Source organism: Tripterygium wilfordii, chromosome 20 (genome assembly GCF_013401445.1).
Source record: "Tripterygium wilfordii isolate XIE 37 chromosome 20, ASM1340144v1, whole genome shotgun sequence".
In the NCBI taxonomy this organism is placed as follows: Eukaryota; Viridiplantae; Streptophyta; class Magnoliopsida; order Celastrales; family Celastraceae; genus Tripterygium; species Tripterygium wilfordii.
In genome coordinates, this window is record NC_052251.1 from 10,729,106 (window position 1) to 10,750,843 (window position 21,738).

Consider the following 21,738-nt stretch of genomic DNA (forward strand, 5'->3'; position numbering starts at 1 on the left):
GAGTTTCAATATGATCGTATTTTGAATGAGTTTCTCGTAAAAAAAAATAGATAAAGGAGCTAATTATAGAGGTGAGAGTGTCACTCCTTCAACAAACTATGGACCATTGTGCCGACAGAGATGTGTTGTGTCTTTTTACCTGTTTTAGCTTGTCAAGCCAGCAAAGTGATTTGTGATGGACCATGTGTAGCCCAATGAATTGGGTACCATGTGACCCTAATATATGGGAAATTTGACACCTCATCTCTGCAACCACAGATTGTTTGGCAGGCAGCGGAAACGAAAAAGACAACATCTTTTGCAATCAAACTTTCAGATCTTGTTCTTTTGCATAATTGCATGAAACCTTTTGTAACTCTAAAGGAGTATGTACATCTTTTGCAATCAAAATACTTAAAACATAAACCAGTCAAATCCGTCAAATAATGCAATAATTTGTACGAGTCATGGAATCATTGTTAGTTAATTCCGACTCCTATCTTAATATGTAGCACTTGGCTCGAATGAACTGGGCCACAAGCCTCTACAATGTGATGTTAGGCAAATTATCGAGTGGCTATGGATTTAAATCTATTGTCCCATATCACCTAAGGAAATATATTCATAATATAATAAATCAAACTTTTAAACTAATAACAAACAATTCTCATAGACTCAAAATTAGTATAAGTTGATTTTGAACTTAGGAAGACAAAAACATGCGGACCAATATGGACTGGTCCAAAGTGGACAATGTTACTAATGCAAAGAGACGGGCTCTTTAGATAATTATTGTCCGATACTTGGAAGGGTTTCTTTGGGTTTCTATTGCAAGTTTTTGGGTAGCAATCAAGTGAGCATCTGGACATAAAGACTACTGTGGGAATTCTAATCACAGAGTGTCTATTTTCTGAGCAATGGGTAGTTATGTACCAGAGATACAAAACAAAACAAGAAATGCATGTGGTATAACACACACAAGGCATGCAACAACACACTCAGAAAATGCAATTGCATCCTATATATCCCTACTGCAAATTAATCACTAAACCCTAAATTCTCATATACAAGAAATTAACACGAACCAATGGCCGCTCATTCCTCTCTGGTTTTGCTGTTTTTGATTTCCCTTGTGCCCACCACCCTTTCTCAAGACCCTACCTCCCCAAGCCCAACTATAGCCAACTGTGCTTCAAGGCTGCTGCCACTGACTCCATGTGCACCATTTGTGCAGGGCACATCTCCATTGCCAGTGCAGTCATGCTGTGACAACCTCAGGCTACTCTACAGCCAGGAGCCCAGCTGCCTCTGTCTGTTGCTGAGTGACGCTGCCACGAACACTTTCCCGATTAACCGTACACTAGCTCTGCATTTACCTGTTCTTTGCAACACCCAGATGAACACATCTGAATGTTCAGGTAAAAAAAGCTTTAGAAACCTCACTAGGGTACATGGGTTAATAGTTGATTTTGCTCAAAGATTGCATTGGTTCTTGTTGAAGGGGTACCTGAGCCTCCAAGTTCACCAGCTTCTCAAGTTTCACTGGGGTCACAATCCAACTCTACTGCTTCTGCTGGGTCAAAAGCCAACTCTAGCATTGCTGGTATGGAAAGATATCAAACTCATACACTCTGAATTTCATTTTGATAACAAGAAATCTGTCTATCAAATGACTTTGTTTGTATGACTTTCAGCTTCTCCAATGGTTCAAGTGGCACCAAGACCCATCAGGGGATTTGGATTTGGCAGCAGTACTGGTGAAAAGTTGAAGAAAGGATATCTTTTGGCAGCTGTGGCAGTTCTAACAGCCCTTCTCCTTGCAACTTAAACTCTCGTCGGAGTCTTCTTATAGTGTAGAATTAGATGGTTATTATGACAGAGAGGCATTTGTATTGGTAACTTGCTATTAAGTCTAGGTTATGCTACTATCAGTTTGGAATAAAAATTACAACTTTATAAGATTGAATATTTTGTCAAAAGATCTTGGTATAAGGAAAAGCATCCAAGACTAAACACGAGACACATTTACAAATCTCAGAAGATGCAGCAAACAAAATTAAAACTTACTTCGTATATCAAAGGCAACGCCTTTCAAGATGGCCTTTCAGTTTAAATATTTCTTTGCCTATATTTTCACATATTGAAGATGTAAAAATATGATCAAACTCAGTACAATACCTATTCCAAACTTGGTGCCACCTCAGTTGGGTTGGACTCGAACACGTCTGAGCTTGATGCATCAGGTTCTTCCAAAAGCTCCTGAGACTGGATTGACTCTTTGTATGAAGGAGTCTCCTTAAAATCTGTTGCCCCTTCATTGTATGTAGCCACAGCAATCCCACATGCAATTATCTGTTCCAAAAGGTAGAAAGGTTAGCCATGTAATAAAATCGTGAAACTACCATTACCAGCTTTGTAAATGAAGGACAAGAACGTAAGCATACACAAACTATTTTTAATGTAAAGGTAATTTATCTCTCTGAGCTTGAAATGCTATATCGAAACAAGGCCCTTGAGCCTTGAGGCATCACCAGCAAAACAAGCGCAGAAAAGGATACATTTCAGTTCTTTCAAGTTCCGCATATTCCCATGAAGTAGAAGCAGAAGCAGAGTTGCAATTGGTGCTCTGCAAAATAGCATTATACTCCATGCACTCGCTCTCCCGGTGTAACTTGTAAAGGAAGTTGTGATTTGGTCAGTCCGTTAGTACAATCTGTATCATTCTTCTCATTCATTGTCCACAGTATTGGATAGTAGAGTTGTGACCGTGAAATTTGGTAACCGCACAATTCTTGTACAGGATTGAATTAGTGCATATATTCTTCTTGGCTCTATATAGCTATTAATCTTGGCATATTCTCACATTCAGAGGACTACATCCTACACCCAGTAGTTAATTAGTTGTACCTCAATAACCATCTACGGCATCCCACACTACCTTCTACGTACCCAGAGAAGAATTCTAATGTCTTTATTTGTTCGATGCAGTTTGCCGTATGTCAAACAAAGATTTTATCTGGGTTTCACATTTGCAGTTCTTGATGAACAAGCACCCGCATCTTGGACGAGCAAAACCATTTCTTTCAAACCATCTCAACAGTCGGACTAAATTTTCATACAGTACCTAACCCAAGTTCTATGTTTTAGAGCCAAGTTTGGACTAAAAGTTCAACCATTTGAATTGAAAATTATCCAAATTAAGGTAGAAATTCAGAAAAAGTGTTAACGTAGTAACTCAACTGTCTAACCTCAAACGCCATTAATTTAACTATGGAGACCCAAAATAGCAAAAACTATAGAAAATGCCAGAAACAGCAATGGCGGGCAAAGAGAGGTAAGAGATACATACAGAGAAAAGAATCCCAAAAGCCCACATATACTGCACGAAGAATCCAAGACCGTCCCACTGCGGACCCTCCCAGAAATCTGGTTCTTTTCCAGGGAGCTGCGGCATGACAAAACCATCATCAATTCCACTCTCGGCCTCAAATGTTTCACTATCGGCAGCCGTCCGGTCTTCTTTGTCCGTGGTCGTAGTCAAGCCCCGATTCTTTCTGTCGAATCGTTCGGTCCGGGAGGAGAATTTCTTCGCTGAAACTATGTGCAACGGTGGCCCTGTGCGGTGCGAGAGAGGTAATATGACGTAGCGGCAAACAGGGAAGCCGGCGTAGGATTGCTTGGTGGGGTTGCTGTGGAGGATCTCCGCTCTGCTAGTGCTTGTAGTGGCTGTTATGGAGAGAGCCATGGAGGGAAAAGAAGTGGGTGAACGAGATTTTGTGAAGCTCAGAGGATAAATTTGGCGGATAATGAGGGAGATATTTCCTTCTTGGGCTTTTTTTTGGTTGTCATGGGCCGTCAAATTTGGGCTTAAAAAAAACAAACCCATTCAATTTTGTCCTCCATAAAAAGAATTCAAACCAATCAAGAAAAATTACTTATTCTTCCTACAACTCAATAATTAAGAATTTGTGTGTATCAAATTCCTTATTGTTAAGAATTTGTGTGTTATACTCTCTCTCTTTTAACCGAGAACAGTAGCCATACCCTTTGAATAGACCGACTAAATTCAAATTCGAACTGGACTTAGTTAGGACAATGTCAATATAAACCATTTGAAAATAGTGACGCCAACTCTTTAGACAACCCACTAAACTCAAATTTTGATCCAGTTAGGATTAAGGACGTGCAAATCCGTCGACTGATTAGTTAGACTGAGGCCAACACAAATCATTTGAAAATAGTGACCAATTTAAAATCCAACAACTGATCTCAGACAAGATTTTTTTTTTTTTTAACGACCTAAGCCTGTGGAGATTACAAGCTTGGTTATCCCCAAGTGTTGGTGTGTATTACTCATTTCTTAGTATATGGTAATATATTTGAAAGAGTATATCATATTTAAAATATATTTGAGTCACATAGAATACCTTAATACATATATTTAACATATATAGCACAAAATTTAGATCTTATAAACCTAATTGAACTTAAAATAAGTACAATTAATTAAAAAAAGAATTGATAATTTGGTATGGTCACACTAATTCAACAACAAAAAAAGAGATTACAAGCTAATTACGGTGTATTTACGAGAACGTTTCGGCTTCAGATAAAACTCCGTCGGCCCGAAACGCCACGCATTTACAAGGAAGAGAGAGACTCCGCCGTTCGCCACGGAATCTCCGAAACATCAGCCGGTTGACAACTACCGTCCGAATAGTCAAACAAGCCTCCCAGCGCCATGAAGTCCACGCTATCATTGTAGTTTGCATTGTTAGCCGAGTCACCAACGATTCCGAACTCGAACGAGTCATAATAAGGCAACTGGTCCTCAAATTCCAGAATCCCGCCGAAACCGCCGGCAGCAAAATCCAAATCCAGAGCCTCAGCCTTCTGCTCCTCGCCTGAGGAAGAACTCGGCGGCAGGCCAAGCTCGTCGTCCGAAGCTTCTAGAAGGAAACCGAGATCCGGCTGAGATTCATAACCCTTGCCCTCCACAGTACCCGCAGGGACGAGGATCTCTTCCTCGAAACTCTTCATCACCGACTCCAGCCCTTGAATCGCCGGGTCACGGTCATCCGAGTCATCAAGAATATCAAGCAGGTCCTCCTGGATTTTCTTCGCCTCGGTCTCCTCACCCGAGTCGGAACGCAACCGCTTCGAATCGGCCGAGTCAGCATCCGAGGCCACCCGGGTGAGTCTCGACTCGGGTGAGTCGACTTCCTCGTCCTCCAACTCGTCCCGTGTTCGCTTCTTGCCATTATCCTCCATTATTACGACGTTTTCTCAGGTTAATTTAGTAAAACAAATTACTAAGCTTCCGCAATATATATATAAGAGAGAGAGAGAGAGAGAGAGTGAGGTGTTTTTTAGAGAGAGAAAGTTGAGGGTGTTTGGACAGTGAGAAAAAGTGGTTGTTGAGAGAGAGAGAGAGAAACAATGGTGGAGTTGATGGATAAGAAAGAAAATGGAGATTGGTATATATATATATAGATAGATATAGATATAGTGGGATGGAGAGAGAGGATCTTTTAGCAGTCTTTAATAAATTATGTGATTTAAGACAAGGCAGCGTGTTTAGCGGAGTCCTTGATGGTCATTTCACTTTTCTTTGCTTTTCTGTCAATTCACTATATTTAAATTCGCCAGATTTTTTGGTCGGTCCCACCTAGAGATAAGGTGGGCTGTAAATCATGTGGTGGGCTTTGATTTTTGTGGCCGAGCCGAGTCATACTTGTTTATTTTTATTTTTTCTAAATTCTCTTTGATCTTCTCGAATTTTTTGACTTTTTCTTTTTTCTAATTTATCTCCAACCAAATCTAGCAAATGCTGCTTCCATGTCAGTAGTACACAATTGGTTGGTATTCTTATTACCTTTTCTTTTCCCTCTTATTTTATGATAGAAAGGGTAGTTGACACGTCTCTAAGTTTAGTGTTTGATAAGCCAGGTAAGTTTGTTCGCTTTGGATTGGCCGGATTTGGACATCTTATATGAACTTCAATTCGATCTTTAAAATTGGTGCGCATAAAAGTTTCCCACCCAACGATAGTATAAATTGAGCCAAAATTCAACTCGTGGCTAGGTGTATTAGAATTCACAACCCAATACACATTGACGATATTGTCCGCTTTGGGTTGTCTGATTCTCATATATACATCGGGTCCGCACGACTTTTCCTTCCCAAGAGGTCACCCATCTAAATAGTGTTCTCGCATAGACACGTTTAACTGTAGAGTTACTACGAAATGTTAACCTCCAAAAAAACGCGTTGTTGATGGTTAGAAATTGAAATCATTTATATATGTTAATAAGGTATAACTTCAAGTGGGAATAAAACTCTGGACATTTCGTATTCATATAATTTGGTCCCATAGAGATTCACCGCTCGATTATTAGCCAATTGGTTGATGTTTTTTTCTCTCTCTCTCTACCTAACAAGAGAATGGTGAGGATACAACTCATACAAGAGATGGAGATGGATTCTTGTGGTGAAAATTGGCATATTACTTTCATTCTTCATGCCCAAGAACTCACAAGGAACTAAGAATGGACGTAGATGTTGATGAAACCTAGTCATGATTGCATCGAACAGCTTATAATTCGGCAATAAAACATCACACAATTAATCCTTGAATTTAAAATTAAAGGGTGCGCATACATTGTTGGAGTTTGAAAAAGATAGAAACACAGCTAGCCCACCCACCAAGGCATTGAAATTGTGGGTTATCTATCATCAGGGGGGCAGTTGGTTTCGGACTTGGAAAATAGAATTGAAACGCCAAAAAAAAAAAAAAATCTTGGTTTGACTATAAAGACAACCTAATACGGCAAGAGCCATCCTTGTATTACAGCTAGGAGAATTAACATCTCATCACTCCACCTTTTCTCTCTTTGGGTCCATCAAGATTTTTGTCAAGCTTTACAATTTGTGCTCCACATTTATTTAGTATTTCTTTACAAAATATAATTAATTTAAATAAAACTGTCACAGACATTACAAGGCAATTGTTGGAGAGGACCACCAATTGAATGATCTACCCTTCATTTATAAGATTCAAGAGGATATTTCTTAGCTGTACATAAAAAAAAAAACTAATCTAACGATATATTTTTTTGTTTTAATTAGTCGAATAAATCGGTGGATCTATTTCCAAGGATTTTTTTGGAAGATGGGAGGACTGGAGGTTTGGAATAATATCGCATGGAGGTAGAAGGCTTACGGATCATGAATTTTTTCTCTTAGAGAAGAAGCAGTTACGGTATTCGGGGAATAAGAATCAGCTAACAATATGTAACTAAGGGAGCAAGTCTTGTACCATTTTTTTCCCCGTAGGCTATTGTGCTATAGGGTCCTATTCAATCAAATATATTGTAATAGAGCATGACAATTTTAAATTGTTAGATATAATCTCAAAACGTTCAATATTTCGATTATAATTAATTTAAATTTTATTTTGAACAAAAAAATATATAATTAGATTCGTTATACTAAATATGGTACACTGATCCTCTCTCAGATCCCGCTTGTGTTATCTTAACAGCTCCACGTAGCGTTCTCAGTCGGTTTATCATCAGACTTTGCGGCGGCTCAGGCAAAAGCATGACCACCACGTCGCGAGATCTAAAGCCATGCGGCTGCATCCACATAAGCCGCAAATTGTTTATCACGACACGTGTTGCGGTGGCTGTCACGTGCTAGGTTGTCGTTCGTTGGGTTTTATTTAATTGAAATGTCAATTATGCACTTGCCCCACCTTTTTTAAATTCTGTGGCGTGGATCTCACGACGAGATCACGTGATCAACAGCCACTAACGACTAGATATTTCAGCTTCAATCCCCTCAATATCCCCTCTAGATAGTTATAATTACTAACATGACATTGAGACTGTTTGGTATGTAGAATGCTTGACAACCTAACCCCGGATAAGGTGGTAGAATGGCACTTATGGGGCCTTTGGGCCATGGAGTGGTTCCGATAGACGTTCAAAATTGGACTGGTTTGTCGATTGCTGGATTGTCCTGTTGTTTGGGTTTGATAATGTATTAGATGATCGGATTGATGTCAGGAAGTGTCTTCTCGGGTTCACAAAGGTGACGTGCACAATTAAAAATGTGAACTTGGGTCCCTGAGGTGTACATTAGGTGGAACTCTCCGACGCTCAAGTCAACTTAATAGAATAAAGTGTTAGAGGAGGCTGCTCGTTACTCGGAGCTTTCTCTTTTAGTTAGTAGTCAAAAAGTACGAATGTAAGAGAGATTTACTTGGTTGGAGATCTCCTTTTATATGAATAAGAAATAATTGATTACTCGTAATTGTGGGCGAGATTTATTGGATGAATCCCTCTTGCTCTCTTTCTTATTTAGTTATGAGTGCTCCTCGGTATTCCAAGGTATTCTATTACCCAGGATTTATGAGGTACTACCTTGCTCGACATCTCAGTGGGAAGTTGTTGACACCTCGACAACCTTTCTCGTCACCTTGACATCTTAAATAAAAATCACTTGAATAATTCAAAGAAAGATGGTTACACCGACTTATCAATTCAAACAAATTAGTGTTTTTTTTTGGAAATACCCTTGAGAAATTTGTTTCTCATTAGAATCGAACATTGATCACACATATGCCTAACCCAGTTGATTGTCAATCGAGCCAGCTCTCGTTGGTCAAACAAATTAGTGTTATTGTTAGAATAATTTGAAATTGATATTTGTAATGAATCTTATTTGGACTTTTCAATACTTGTATGCATAAATAATTGAAGAATTCGTTGGCATATAATGGACAAGTTAGAATTTAACCCATAAAAATCATAATGGAGGACCACAAAATGTTTGGTTTGGTTGGTGTCACGTACAAAACCTACTCGCCATAAAGTTTGTACCAAAATTATGGCCCTTGCATACAATCAACATGCTATGACCCATGCATACACCAAACAAAACAAATTAAATTATATATATGATGAAACCGTTTTGGGTTCTTTAGCCATTTCTTATCATCACCTTTGATGTCAGCCGTTGGTATATATATATGAATTCTCTCATGAGGTTCTAAAGTGAGTTCCTAAAATGAGGTCCTAATTTTTAGGATTCACTTTTAAGGTCCAAAACATTTTTCAAAAATCTGAAAAAATATATATTCGTGTTTTGATCGGTTTTACGAACCCAACAATATATTTTTTGTTCGAAACAAAAATCAAATGCAACCTGAAATGTGTATAAAATGTCTTTTGTTTTAAATTCAACGATCCAGGATTACCATGGACTTTTCATGTTGAATTTGATTTTTGTTTCGAACAAAAAATATGTCATTGGGTTCGTAAAACCGATCAAAATACAAATATATATTTTTCAAATATTTTAAAAAATGTTTTACAAATATATATATATATCTCAAGTGATTTAGAAATTATGTCAATTGAACTTATTTTCTTGGAAATTTGTCTACCAAACATTTCACGTTTCTTTCTTTTTGATTGATTAATTTGCCTCGTCATCAAGGAATCAAATCACCAATTTTGGGAAACTTGAAATGATGGAGAACATCTCCATGGTGGACCATCCTTATCTCTTTCATCATCATGTACTTAGTTTCTAAAATAATAATAGAGAGGTTCTTTTAGCAAAACTTTCATCTTATATATCTCTCTCTATAAAACATTTTCGTAAACCTAATCTTTTAGTGCTATTCAGTTCAAAGATTATCAAATTAACAAATTAAACCAACATTCCCATATATTGTTGATTTGGTCCGACTAAACTTTTGGTTTTCATTAAAGATACAAATTTGAAGAAAATAAATAAATAAAAAAAGAACATGAAAATTAAGAAAATTATACAACAATACATATCACCTATAATGCCACAACACATTTGGAAAGTATAGGGAAAACCAACCAAAGAAGGATTCCGTCTAGAAAGAAGAAAAGGATATGGGTACTAACATTTCCGTCGAGAGGTGTGTCAAAGCATAACACACATTTATTTTATTATTTTTTAAAAATTTGTCAGGTTTTTTCACCAATGGAAATTATAGACTCTAAAGAATTTTAGAATTCGGCATTCAGAATAAAATATTGGAGAGCATAGAGTACCACTGAAGAAAGAAGAAAAAAAAGAACAGAAAAGTAAAAGTAGAGGTAGACGAATAAAGCAAAAGAAAGAATATTAGAAATTTAAAACAAAATAAAGAAAAAGAGAAACCTTTATATACTTTCCATGAAAGTTTTGTGGGTATCAAATGGAACCTAGTCAATCATGTTAAAATATGGCATATTGATTCAAATAATGTATTTTTCCAGGTAATATAATCAATTATTTTAGGTTTTTTTATTTCAAAAAAGTCTCCACTATTACTTGAAATGAAATCAAAATTAAGGTCAATCTTAGTCTCCTAGAATATTTGACTATTTTTATCATGATATATATATATACAGTAATTCTCCTATGTGGACCAAAAGTGTGGACCAAGTTTGTGGACCAAAATCCAATGGTTGTAATCATTCAAAACATAAGTGGGGGCCACACATTTATTATGGGGCCCACCACATCTATGGTTGAAAAACAAGTCCACAAACTTGGTCCACACTTTTGGTCCACATAGGAGAATTTCTGTATATATATATATATATGTACGTATGTATATATATAAAATATTATTCATTATTCACAGAGCATGAAGAGTTTTGGATTGACAAATTTTGTAACAAATATGTGCATTGGCTCTCACCTTTTGATTAAAATAATCAATTAAAAAGAATTTAAAAAATTATCTCATCAAATCATATATCCATATTCACAAAATCTTTTAATATGCTTAATTATTGGCATCTAATGCCAGCACTAACAAAAATACCCATTAACTAGTTACATATAGTACGACTAATTATTATTTTATTTGAAAATGATATAAACCCTAACATTTACTTTCATGACAGCAAATGTTACACCTAACGCCACAAAAGCAATCTACAAAATTACAAACACTGGCTTGGGAAGTTAGGCACCTGGACCCAAGAACAATCAACAACATCGGATCCGGACTACACCGGGATGAAACAGAACTAACACTGTTACGAGATGAACCCGAACATAATAAATAAAGAAATAGAATAACAAACAAATATAAATGGTTTGGATAAAATGTTTTGACTTCCCCTTCATTAAGATTTGACGTTGACAAGACTCATCTCCATCAGATCTAAGAGCTCCATCACTTTACACCATGGATTTGTGTCGCTAAACCACACTTGAAAACATATGATCAAGAAACCACGATAGTCGAAAAAGATCTAGATCCAAACGAAAGAAGAAACCCAACGACAAACCTTATTCTTCACAAAACAAACTTAAAAAAGTAGATTTACGTCTGGGGAGGAGGAGAATGTTAGATCTCAACTCCTTGATCCCCATACTGCCATGGAAAGTTTGAGGGCTTTTTAGAGAGCGCTTATGTTTGATTTGTTTCCAATTTTATAGGACGACTAATTAATTCATTATAGAACGATTTTTTTTTTTGTGTAAGCCAATATTTCATTAAAAAGAAAGAAAGAGAAAATTAGGGGACTACTCCCAACAAAAATCCATACATTTTGCATTTCTGAGATATTAATGGGAATGCGATCGGTTTACTAAAATGATGTTACCCACTTTACAAGATCATGGACCAGACTGTTACCTAACCTATGAATCTTCACGACTTGCTAGCCTTTAAAGGATGAAAGACCATTTATGATCGAGGTGGGAATTTGGTTCTACACCAGTTGGTTCTTCAACTTTTGTTTTTTTTTCCAAGTACTCAAGGAATGAATATTGAATAATCACATTTTTGTAAGCCATACGACAATCAATTAAGAAAAGTTGTAGGACTTGTTCGTTAAGAATAAAATGGTCATTAACATGCCGTGCCGCAATTTTCTATCGAGTGAGGCCAAGGTCGCCACCATTGACATAGCAATATAGCATTATGTAGTGCATAAATTGATAAGGTTTTTGACTAATTAACTTTGCTTAATCTAGAAGTTTGGATTAATTAATATTTTAACAATTTAATGAGATATAGATTGTCACCATCAAGTTAATTGACAAAGGAGATTTATTTGACTAAATCATGCATTATTGACGTCTCAATATGGTGGGAATTTAATTAATTGAAGGCAACATATGAAACTCTGGAATCAAATCTATGGATCTAGGAGGTTCTGAATTCGATTCTCACTAAAAGCAATACAATTATGGGCACGCGTTGAGCTTTATCACAACTTATCATATTGTCAGATAGGAAACTTATGAGCACGTTAGCCTTGCGGTTCGAGTTTAGGTTCATATTGAATATTTAAAAGGTAAATTTGTATAATGTTATTATCGGTTACTAAAAAAAAGCACCGTATGAACATATAATGTAACTTTTGAATTTAGTTACCAAAGGGAATAATTTGATCACTAATTGCTTGTCCCTTTTTGTTGGATTGTTTTACACATGGATTGTTATGATTGTCGGCTTGGAGGGTGTATCTCTAATCGGCTGAATAAAACCCACACCTATTGATCAATTTTCTAGGGTTTCCTTACTTTGGATATCAACCAATTATGCAATTTAATTTGAATTGACATAATTATGTTGTATTTCTAAGGGATGTTTTGGTGTCTTTTTGCTGGCTTGAGCAACCCACTCAAGCTATAAACAACAAAAGAGAGAAGTCAATAATTAAAGTTAAAATTAAACACATAGTTTCTATAAATATTGTGTAGAGGTGTTAAACAGGCCACATGAGAATTGTCCATGAAATCTTGAAATCGATATGGCGTCGGCCAGGGAAGATCCGACGACCAAATCAATGATATGACTAAGAGATTTTAGTGAGAGAAGAGAGAGATTGATATCCTTTTAAGGTGGCGGAACCTCTGTATTTATAAACTTTCAACTCATATGACTCACCATTAACACGTGGGCGTTGAGTTGGATGAGACTCGGGCCCATGTTTACTTGGTGAGACCATGGGCCTATCATGTCTATCAAGTGTTTGGTAAAGCTATAGGCCTGTAAGTCCCTTTTGGGGTACCGGCTTGACATTTCCCCATTATCAAACTGCACAAACAAAAGTACACACCTCTCTCATTCGCTTGTCTTTATTGGGCCCAAGAGAAACCATACCTATGGGCTTGGGTCTAAAGGCCTCACCAAGCCCAACAATAAACACCAAACATCTTCTTTTCACTTCTTTCAATCTCCAGCCAGGCCGGACAAAAAAAAAAAAAAAAAAAAAAAAATCTCCAGCCAGGCCTTCCCTTTGGAAATAGACGTACGATTATAAGTAACATATGATGATGAGATCAATAAGCAAATAGAATTTCTTGTGGCCTCTTTTACTTCTTTAAGAATTATCTTTCAAGGCATTATTTCCGACCCTCGTAGTAAATTCCTTGTCGACCACGCTGGTTACATCTGGCTTTCAGATGCTACAAATGAAAGGTAACTGAGTACTTACTAGTGACTTTAGGGTTCTTGCTTCTTCAATTTTAATATATGACACAAATGAAAAATTTTCATTATTTGTTACTTTGTTTTTGTTTGAAGGATGTTTTCCTTCTTTCATTCACGTAATGACAAGAACAATGGCCCATTTATACTATGGTTGAGTGGGGACCCGGAGCCAGTAGTAGCACTGTGTTATTCTATGAAAATGGTCCATTTACTCTTCGAGATGACTACTCTCGTCGATACTGAATACAGTTGGGACAAGGTATCATATCATTATAATACCTCATTATTTTATGAAACAAAAAAAATGATCATTGCTTTCTTTTTCTTTTTTTAAATCTAGATGTCGAATTTTTATTTGTTGATCAACATATGGAAACAGGTTTGAGTCACCTAAGTAATGATAATGATTTGAGACATGATTTAAGTAGGGTCATCGATGATTTGTGCATCTTCTTGCAAGTCTATTTATTCTTTCATCCTCTATTCTTAATGTTTGAATTAAATATTATAAAGATTGACAAAATCAATTTTTTGTTAAAATGAAAGGAATTCTTTAAGGGGCATCAATATTTTTCTCAAAATGATTTCTTCATAATCGGACAAAGTTATGGTGGGCACTATGCTCCTACTCTAGCCGCTTGAATACAAAGTTGAAATAATGAGACGAAGGGCATTCAAATAAATCTCAAGGCATGTTTTTTTTTTCTTGATCCACAATTTTTTTTGGTGTAATTACTTTACTAGATTCGCTCATCTTCATAGTTTCACAGGGATTTGCTATTGGTAATGGACATATAAATCCTCATATTCAATACCCAAAAATACCCGAATATGCGAAGAATCACAGTATAATTACGGAAGAGCAATACTCATTTTTACAAACTCTGATTCCAAGATGCAAAACTTCTATAATGGATTGTGGTGCATAGTACTTTTGACTTATAGCTATGATTTCCCTGTTGTATATTTGTTCGATCATATAAATTTTGTTGCAAATTAAAGTGCCTATATGTATTCATGTTATGAGTTATCTCACATCGGTTGGGCAATGCCCAATCATTGGGTTAATATAGCTAAAATCCACCCTTAACATGTATTAAGGCATTTTCCTAATCCAAGTGAGTTGTGCTTTGACCCTTAGTAGTTGGCTAAGGAGGAACAAAGCGGTACATACCCAATGTATCCTCTGAAGCCGGACTACCCAAAACGGACAATATTATTGATATGTATGGAGTGTGGATTTATGATAATATAAACAAACGGATAATGTTATTGATATGTATGAGGATGTGGATTTATGATAATATAAGCATACCATTCTTGGAAAGATTGCACCAATACTCAAGAACAATTATAAGATCATACAATATAATTGTCTTTTTGCTTTCTGATTGTCAGAAACGGGGAATGAAGAAACAAGCGATGAAGATGCATGTTCCAAGGCATTCAAATATTGCACTCAATTGGTTGATTGGATTCGTAGCTTTGCTCATGACATAAACGTAAGAAATTGCACGACAAAAAATATCGAAGTCCCTAAATTTGTCAGTCCACATCAGTTGTCTGACTACCCGAAAAGGCAGAAATCTACTCGTGTGATGAGTTTGAAACAAAAAAGAAATTCCAATTTTTAAATTGAAACGTTTGAAAAATGAGTTCCTGAGTTGAATTGGGTCATCAAATTATTCGGTGACCAAAAATGCTATTACCCATGTTCTCTAACAAAATTTGTTGACTTCCTTCATCTTACAGTTTCCTAATATTGGAAAGCCTCGTGAGGGTCCTATTGGAATTGATCAATAAAATTAGACTCTAGTTAGATTAGAATTAGTAATTTGAGTTTGACTAGGATTAGGTTTTGTACAAACTTATAAATTGTAGGCTTGCTTCTAAGTTTACTTGAACCCTAATTCTTATTGTTTGTTTGTCTGGGTTTAGAGGTGCGGTTGAGAGGACGAGAGTGAGCAAGGGTGGGGAAATCCTTGTGTTTATCTCTCGGTGTATCTCTTGAGGGTTCGAATAGGGTGTGAGACTATAAGAAGTTGGGGGTTCGAATAGGGTGTGAGACTATAAGAAGTTCAAGATGTAGAATCTTAGAGGGGATAGACTGAATTAGGGCTTATGGAAAATCTCTAGGGTTCTTGGGTAGAAAAAGGTTACTGAGAATATGATTGTAACAATTTCATATAGTGAAAGTTTCTCTAGTTGTCTCTGACAACACCCATGGTTTTTCTTCGGTTTGGAGTTTTCCACGTAAATCTTGTGTGTTGTTGATTGTGTTATCTCAAGTTTAATTTCTCTTTGATTTGTTAATAGTTCTGAAGGAATGATCTTGGGGGTAGTTCCCTAACAGGTCCCTCCGACAACGATTTTTCGAAGTTGAATATGTTTATTAATACGCCATCCATAAAGGATGCTCTAAGTGAAGGAGGAGAGCCGTTTGTTTTTCGTTCTTTGAACCGTAAGGTATTTATTGCATTGAGGTGAGACTATATATATGAAGAATCTTGATTCTAGAATTGCTGGTATACTTGAAGAAAAGCAGCACGGAATCAAGGTCCTTATCTACGTGGGAGATCGAGATCTTATTAACATTTGGAATGGGTTTGGTATGGTAGAGAACAGTTTAATGGAGTTTTAAATGATGATTTTGTTGTTGATGGTCTGACTGTGGGATCTATGAAAAACTATGGTCCTCTCACTTACATTAAGGTTTGACAATCTCTATAGGTTAATATATATAAATATAATTTAGTTTGAGGTTCTGAGATAATTCGGTCTTATTATACGTCGATCAGGTTTCAAAAGTTGGTCACATGGTTCCAATGGATCAACCAAGAATTCTTTTCAGATGATACGGAATTGGATACACACATAGATAAATGAATAAACCATGTATGTTATTTCGCATATTTGGGTTGCTTGATCGATCGAGATGATGCGTTGTACTTGCTTCATGTTTATTTTTACTTCAAATAATAAAAGGAAATAAATAAATGTAATACAATTATCTCATAATCATGTCATGCAACCTGATAACCACCCTCTCACAATCATGTTTTGCACATCGGAGGTTGTTCATGGGTCACGGGCCGAGGAGCCCAAAAAGCCTGGCCCTTAAGCTCAAGCCCAGGACCGATGGGATTCATTAACAAAGCATCACGATTAACTCAAACTTGACTGCTAATTAAACTCCACTATAGCCCAAACAGCAGGGACAAACAAATACTTAAAAAATCAATTCGGATGAAAATAAAATCGGATCTAAAACAGATCGAGATACACGAATCAAAGACCAGTAAAAGCAAATATCTATGCAGTAAAAATTTAGATAATCATTCGAATTACACGTCACAAATTAAAATTAAAATTAAAATGTTCAAGATGAAAAAAAACAAATCATTTAAGTTGTGCTAGATAATTTTTTTTTATTGAGTATATGATTGCATATTTGTATAAATGTGTATCAATTAATAATTATAATCTCTATATTAGATATACATATTATATAGTTATTTAAAACATATAAGTATTTTCAAAAAATTTCAAGGTGGAGTCTATGGCTCCGGCACTGACTCATATAGGGTTTATGACTTTTATGAGCAAACCCCCGATAGACTAGGCACAACACAACAACTCATGCAGGATTCGTTTGGTGGACCATATATTGTCTTTCCAGCATAAATAATTTTTGTCAACCAAACAACAATTTTCCGTTCCAAAAACAAAGACATTTTGTTAACAATATATTGCCCAAGATGAAATGGTCTTTAAATGGAAAATTCTAAAAAAAATTACAACCATTTTCCACTTATGTCCTTGATTCTATTTGGATTGATGATATTACCCTTCAATGGAAGAGGGTGAGCACGTGGAAGGTCACATGACTGCACTGAATGCCCATTCGCTCATCATGGAGAGGAGAGAAGGCTCGCCGATGCCACTATTTTGGTACAACATGTGCCGAGTTCCAAAAAGATGGTTGTATGAAGGGTGATTCGTCTGGGTTCGCTCACGATGTTTTCGAGTGCTGGCTTCATCCTGCCTGGTATTGGACTCAGCCATGCAAGGACGGGATGGGTTGCATTAGACATGTTTGCTTTTTTTTTTTCCCACTCACTTAAACGGAATGGTAATGGAAATGGATAAGAGGAACCAATTTTGCTTGATACAAGATAATCTTAATATAAATGAATTAATAAAATAATGTTAAAAGGTGTTAAAGGGATAAAAATCCCACATCGATTGTTGAGGGGCTTGGTGTCTAGTTTATAAGCTTGCCCAAGTCTTCAACTCATTGTCCAGCATTTTCCAGGAAGGTGGGCTGGGAACTGCCATGGCCCAATGGGCCAAGATGGTGGGGAGGCTGGCTCTGGGTTGTGCCATAGTGGGATTTTCTACATGGTATCGAAGCAGGTGTGCTCGTCCCCGATAAAAAAAATTTCCACTCGTTGGGTCGTGGGCTTTGGTACCCAGTCCAAGAGTGCGGGGGAGTGTTAAAAGGCACTCGTTGGGTCGTGGGCTTTGGTACCCAGTCCACGAGTGCGGGGGAGTGTTAAAAGGTGTTAAAGGGATAAAAATCCCACATCGATTGTTGAGGGGCTTGGTGTCTAGTTTATAAGCTTGCCCAAATCTTCAACTCATTGTCCAGCCTATTCCAGGAAGGTGGGCTGGGAACTGCCACGGCCCAATGGGCCGAGATGGTGGGGAGGCTGGCTCTGGGTTGTGCCATAGTGAGATTTTCTACAAATAAGTAAAATAATCTAACAATAACTAAGAAATTATTTTAATATCTAATATATTTTATTTGAGGTAAAATACATAATACCCCTGTACTTAATATACACAACAATATTTGCTACCATTTATTACCATCATATATACTACCACAATTTATGCTACCATATATGCAACTGTCAATAATTAAAGTTAAAAAGGAACAAATTTAGTGCCGAGCCTTGGTGTAAATCTATTTTGATGGAGAATTCCACTATAACTCAACCATTAGTCCTAATTAACTAGTTACTACTCGTTCATATATATCATTGATCATAGTAATATGACGCAGTGCAGAAGCATATTATAATAACAAAACACACGAGCAGATCAAAAGTTATAGACGGTCAAAGTTGAAAAACTGAAACTTTAATTCAAAAACAACAACTTCATTTCCGATTTCGATTTGACTTCTTCCAAACACGTTGCAACTTCTTAAGGAATTCTTCTGCGACCCATTCTACATCATAATATAACTACGGTCAATGATATGTATGAACGAGATGATAATGATACCTTCAAAGATAACTCTTCAACTCTGAGGTTCATTCAGCGAAAATTCACAACATATGTATTATAGTGTTTCTTCCTCTATTTATCATGGATCTTTTGATTCTTAATAATTTGATTAAATAGCTTTGGGAGTCAAACTATACCTGCATCTGCTACAAATACTTTAATTCAATTGGAATTCTATCAGATCCCACCGATTTACCTTCTTTCATTCTCTTTAATACTTCCTTCATTTCAATCACCCTAATAGGTCATATTTATCAAGGATCCCTATTTTTAGGAGAGATATGAAGGTTTTCGATGTTCCCTCTGTAACCGTCATTAAGCGCATCTCATTGAAGTAACTCCTCCACCTCCATCAATTTCTATATCCTTCATCAAAACTCTGTCATCTATATAATCTATATCCATATTTCGGAACTTACTATCAACACATGAAAAATGAGTGAAAATAATTTCTTGTGGGTGTGCAATTATAACTTCTAGAAATGCAAGTTACGTTTTGTCCCAATTAAGCTGGAATCATAAGCTGGAGGAATCATAAGCTGTAATAACAAAACAAGTACAAAACACTATAAATACTCCAAATTGATTTCTCCTTGTAAACAAATTAACAACAATGTCATCAACTTTCTTTAACGTTTTTCTTCCTCTTTTTCTTGTTCATCTTTTCATCACTTCATCATCTACCTCTGCCACCAGATCCAATTTCCTTCCATCAACAACCCTTAATTCATCTAAACAAGAAACAAAAGAGCCCATAACCTCACCTGACTTATTATCTCAAGATGATAATAATACCTTCAAAGATAACTCTTCAACTCTGAGGTTCATTCAGCGAAAATTCAGAATTCATTCTCTTCCTGTTTCCGAACCTCTTAAATTCCTTGCCAAACATGCTAGTTACATCCCGCTTCCAGATACTACAGATGAAAGGTAACCGACTGAGTTTCGTGTTATTGTTTCTTCAATTTTTTTTCATTCTTTGTGACTTTCTTTTTATTTGTTTGAAGGATGTTCTACTTCTTCTTTCATTCACGTAATGACAAGACCAATGACCCATTTATACTATGGTTGAGCGGAGGACCTGGAGCTAGTGGTAGTGCTGCACTATTTTATGAAAATGGTCCATTTACTCTTCAAGATGACTTCTCTCTTGTTGAGAATGCATATAGCTGGGACAAGGTATCATATTTTTATAATACCTCATTATTTTACGGATTCAAAAAAAAATAATCGTTGTTTTTTGATCCAGATGTCGAATATTCTATTTGTTGATCAACCTATGGGAACAGGTTATAGTCACATAAGTAATGATAATGATTTGAGACACGATTTAAATAGGGTCATCAATGATTTGTACATCTTCTTGCAGGTCTATTTCTTCTTTCATCCTCTATTCTTAATACCTGAGTTAAAATTTTAGATTGACATAATCTAATTTTTGTTAAAATGAAAGGAATTCTTTAAGGTGCATCATGATTTTTCTCAAAATGATTTCTTCATAATCGGCCAAAGTTATGCTGGGCACTATGCTCCTGCTCTAGCTGCTCGGATAGAAAGTGGAAATAACTATGCGGGGAGGATTCATATAAAACTCAAGGCACATTTTTTCTTTTTTCTGGATTCACAATTTCTAGTGTAATTACTTAAATAGATTCGCTTAACTTTATAGTTTCTCAGGGAATTGCTATTGGTAATGGACATACAAATCCTAAAATTCAATATCCAACAATACCGGAATATGCGAAGTCTCATGATATAATTACAGAAGAGCATGACTCGTTTGTAAAAAATCTCATTCCACGTTGCGAATCTTCTATAGTGGCTTGTGGTGCGTATTACTTTTGACTTGTAGCTATGATGTCCCTCTTATATATTTGTTGGATCAGATATATTTTGTTGCAAAAATCACAATATATATATATATATATATATATATATATATATTCAATATAAGCATACCATTCTTGGAAAGATTGCACCAGGTACCAATCAAGAACAATTAGATCATATAATATAGTTGTTGTTTTTTCTTTCTTCTTAGAAAAGGGTAATGAAGAAACAGGTGATGAAGATCCATGTGCCAATGCATTCGACTATTGTTCTCAAATAATTAAATGGATTCGTAAATTTGCTCCACGCAAAAATGTAAGAAATTGCAAGACAATCTTGTCAATTTGTATATATTTATGTTTTTTGTTTTTACAAATTGTTTAACTTCAACATGTTTTTTTATATACAGTTTGGAAACATTGGAAAGGATCGTGACGGTCCCTCTGACAACGATTTTTCGACCTTGGATGAGTTTCTTAATGCACCATCCATAAAAAGAGATCTAAGCGTAGGAACAGAACGATTTGTTTCTTTGAACCCTAAGGTATTTAGTGCAATGAAGAGAGAATATATGAAGAATCTTGATTATAAAATTGCTGGTTTACTTGAAGATCAAGAGCGAAGAATCAAGGTCCTTATCTACGTGGGAGATCAAGATCTTATAAACAACTTCATTGGTAAACCTCATACCCTAATTAACACAACCTCACGAATATTATATTTTATTAATTAGGCATACATTTATGTATGTCATAACAGGAAATGAGAGGTGGGTTACCCAAATGGTTTGGTATGGTAAAGAAGAGTTTAATAGAGATTCTTCGGAAGTTGATTTTGTTGTTGATGGTATGCCTGCGGGATCTATGAGAAAATACGGTCCTCTCACTTTCATTAAGGTCTGTCAATCTTATTCAACTTGGGATATATATACTATTTGATATGTATGATTTAGTTTGAGCTTTTGTGATTCTTGTTATACGTCATTAGGTTTCACAAGCTGGTCACATGGTTCCAATGGATCAACCAAGAATTGCTTTCAAGATGATACAAAATTGGATGCAAACAGAAATAAATGAATAAACCATGTTATTTCACATATTTGATTCCTCGAGATGATGCGTTGTATTTGTTTGATGCTTGTGTTTGTT

General features: G+C 36.1%; 5 protein-coding genes across 7 annotated transcripts; 3 read left to right on the forward strand and 2 right to left on the reverse strand.

The window, feature by feature from the left end:
* The first annotated feature begins 754 nt into the window (after positions 1 to 754).
* LOC119986986 (non-specific lipid transfer protein GPI-anchored 19) lies at positions 755 to 1,807 on the forward strand. Its single transcript, XM_038831669.1, has 3 exons — positions 755 to 1,397; positions 1,481 to 1,582; positions 1,674 to 1,807. Exons 1-3 carry the CDS (start codon positions 1,067 to 1,069, stop codon positions 1,805 to 1,807), a joined length of 567 nt encoding a protein of 188 aa, XP_038687597.1. The 5' UTR covers positions 755 to 1,066.
* LOC119986721 lies at positions 1,246 to 3,794 on the reverse strand. Of its 3 annotated transcripts, XR_005465335.1 has the most exons (4): positions 3,329 to 3,794; positions 2,158 to 2,331; positions 1,487 to 1,579; positions 1,246 to 1,385 (listed from the first exon to the last, which is right to left on the reverse strand). XR_005465335.1 is itself a non-coding variant. In XM_038831395.1 (3 exons), the coding sequence occupies exons 1-2, from the start codon at positions 3,722 to 3,724 to the stop codon at positions 2,158 to 2,160; spliced, it is 570 nt and encodes a 189-aa protein (XP_038687323.1). In that variant the 5' UTR covers positions 3,725 to 3,794; the 3' UTR covers positions 1,593 to 1,821. The 3 variants fall into 3 exon arrangements, 2 of the variants coding, with proteins under 2 accessions (XP_038687323.1, XP_038687322.1); XM_038831395.1 differs by lacking the exons at positions 1,246 to 1,385; positions 1,487 to 1,579 and adding an exon at positions 1,593 to 1,821; XM_038831394.1 differs by lacking the exons at positions 1,246 to 1,385; positions 1,487 to 1,579 and having other exon boundaries at positions 1,912 to 2,331; positions 3,329 to 3,789.
* A 599-nt stretch (positions 3,795 to 4,393) lies between these two features.
* Positions 4,394 to 5,442, reverse strand: LOC119986439. The gene has a single exon (XM_038830998.1). It carries the CDS (start codon positions 5,248 to 5,250, stop codon positions 4,621 to 4,623), a length of 630 nt encoding a protein of 209 aa, XP_038686926.1. The 5' UTR covers positions 5,251 to 5,442; the 3' UTR covers positions 4,394 to 4,620.
* Positions 5,443 to 9,914: 4,472 nt separating this feature from the next.
* LOC119986987 (serine carboxypeptidase-like 49) lies at positions 9,915 to 16,320 on the forward strand. The gene is made up of 11 exons (XM_038831670.1): positions 9,915 to 9,940; positions 13,361 to 13,453; positions 13,559 to 13,724; positions 13,806 to 13,844; positions 14,236 to 14,386; positions 14,864 to 14,967; positions 15,218 to 15,245; positions 15,656 to 15,718; positions 15,819 to 15,948; positions 16,084 to 16,177; positions 16,264 to 16,320. Exons 1-11 carry the CDS (start codon positions 9,915 to 9,917, stop codon positions 16,318 to 16,320), a joined length of 951 nt encoding a protein of 316 aa, XP_038687598.1.
* A 1,041-nt stretch (positions 16,321 to 17,361) lies between these two features.
* Positions 17,362 to 21,670, forward strand: LOC119986988 (serine carboxypeptidase-like). Its single transcript, XM_038831671.1, has 11 exons — positions 17,362 to 17,513; positions 19,005 to 19,094; positions 19,457 to 19,690; positions 19,768 to 19,939; positions 20,010 to 20,129; positions 20,214 to 20,357; positions 20,438 to 20,588; positions 20,802 to 20,905; positions 21,000 to 21,267; positions 21,350 to 21,486; positions 21,578 to 21,670. The coding sequence occupies exons 1-11, from the start codon at positions 17,362 to 17,364 to the stop codon at positions 21,668 to 21,670; spliced, it is 1,665 nt and encodes a 554-aa protein (XP_038687599.1).
* Positions 21,671 to 21,738: the final 68 nt, after the last annotated feature.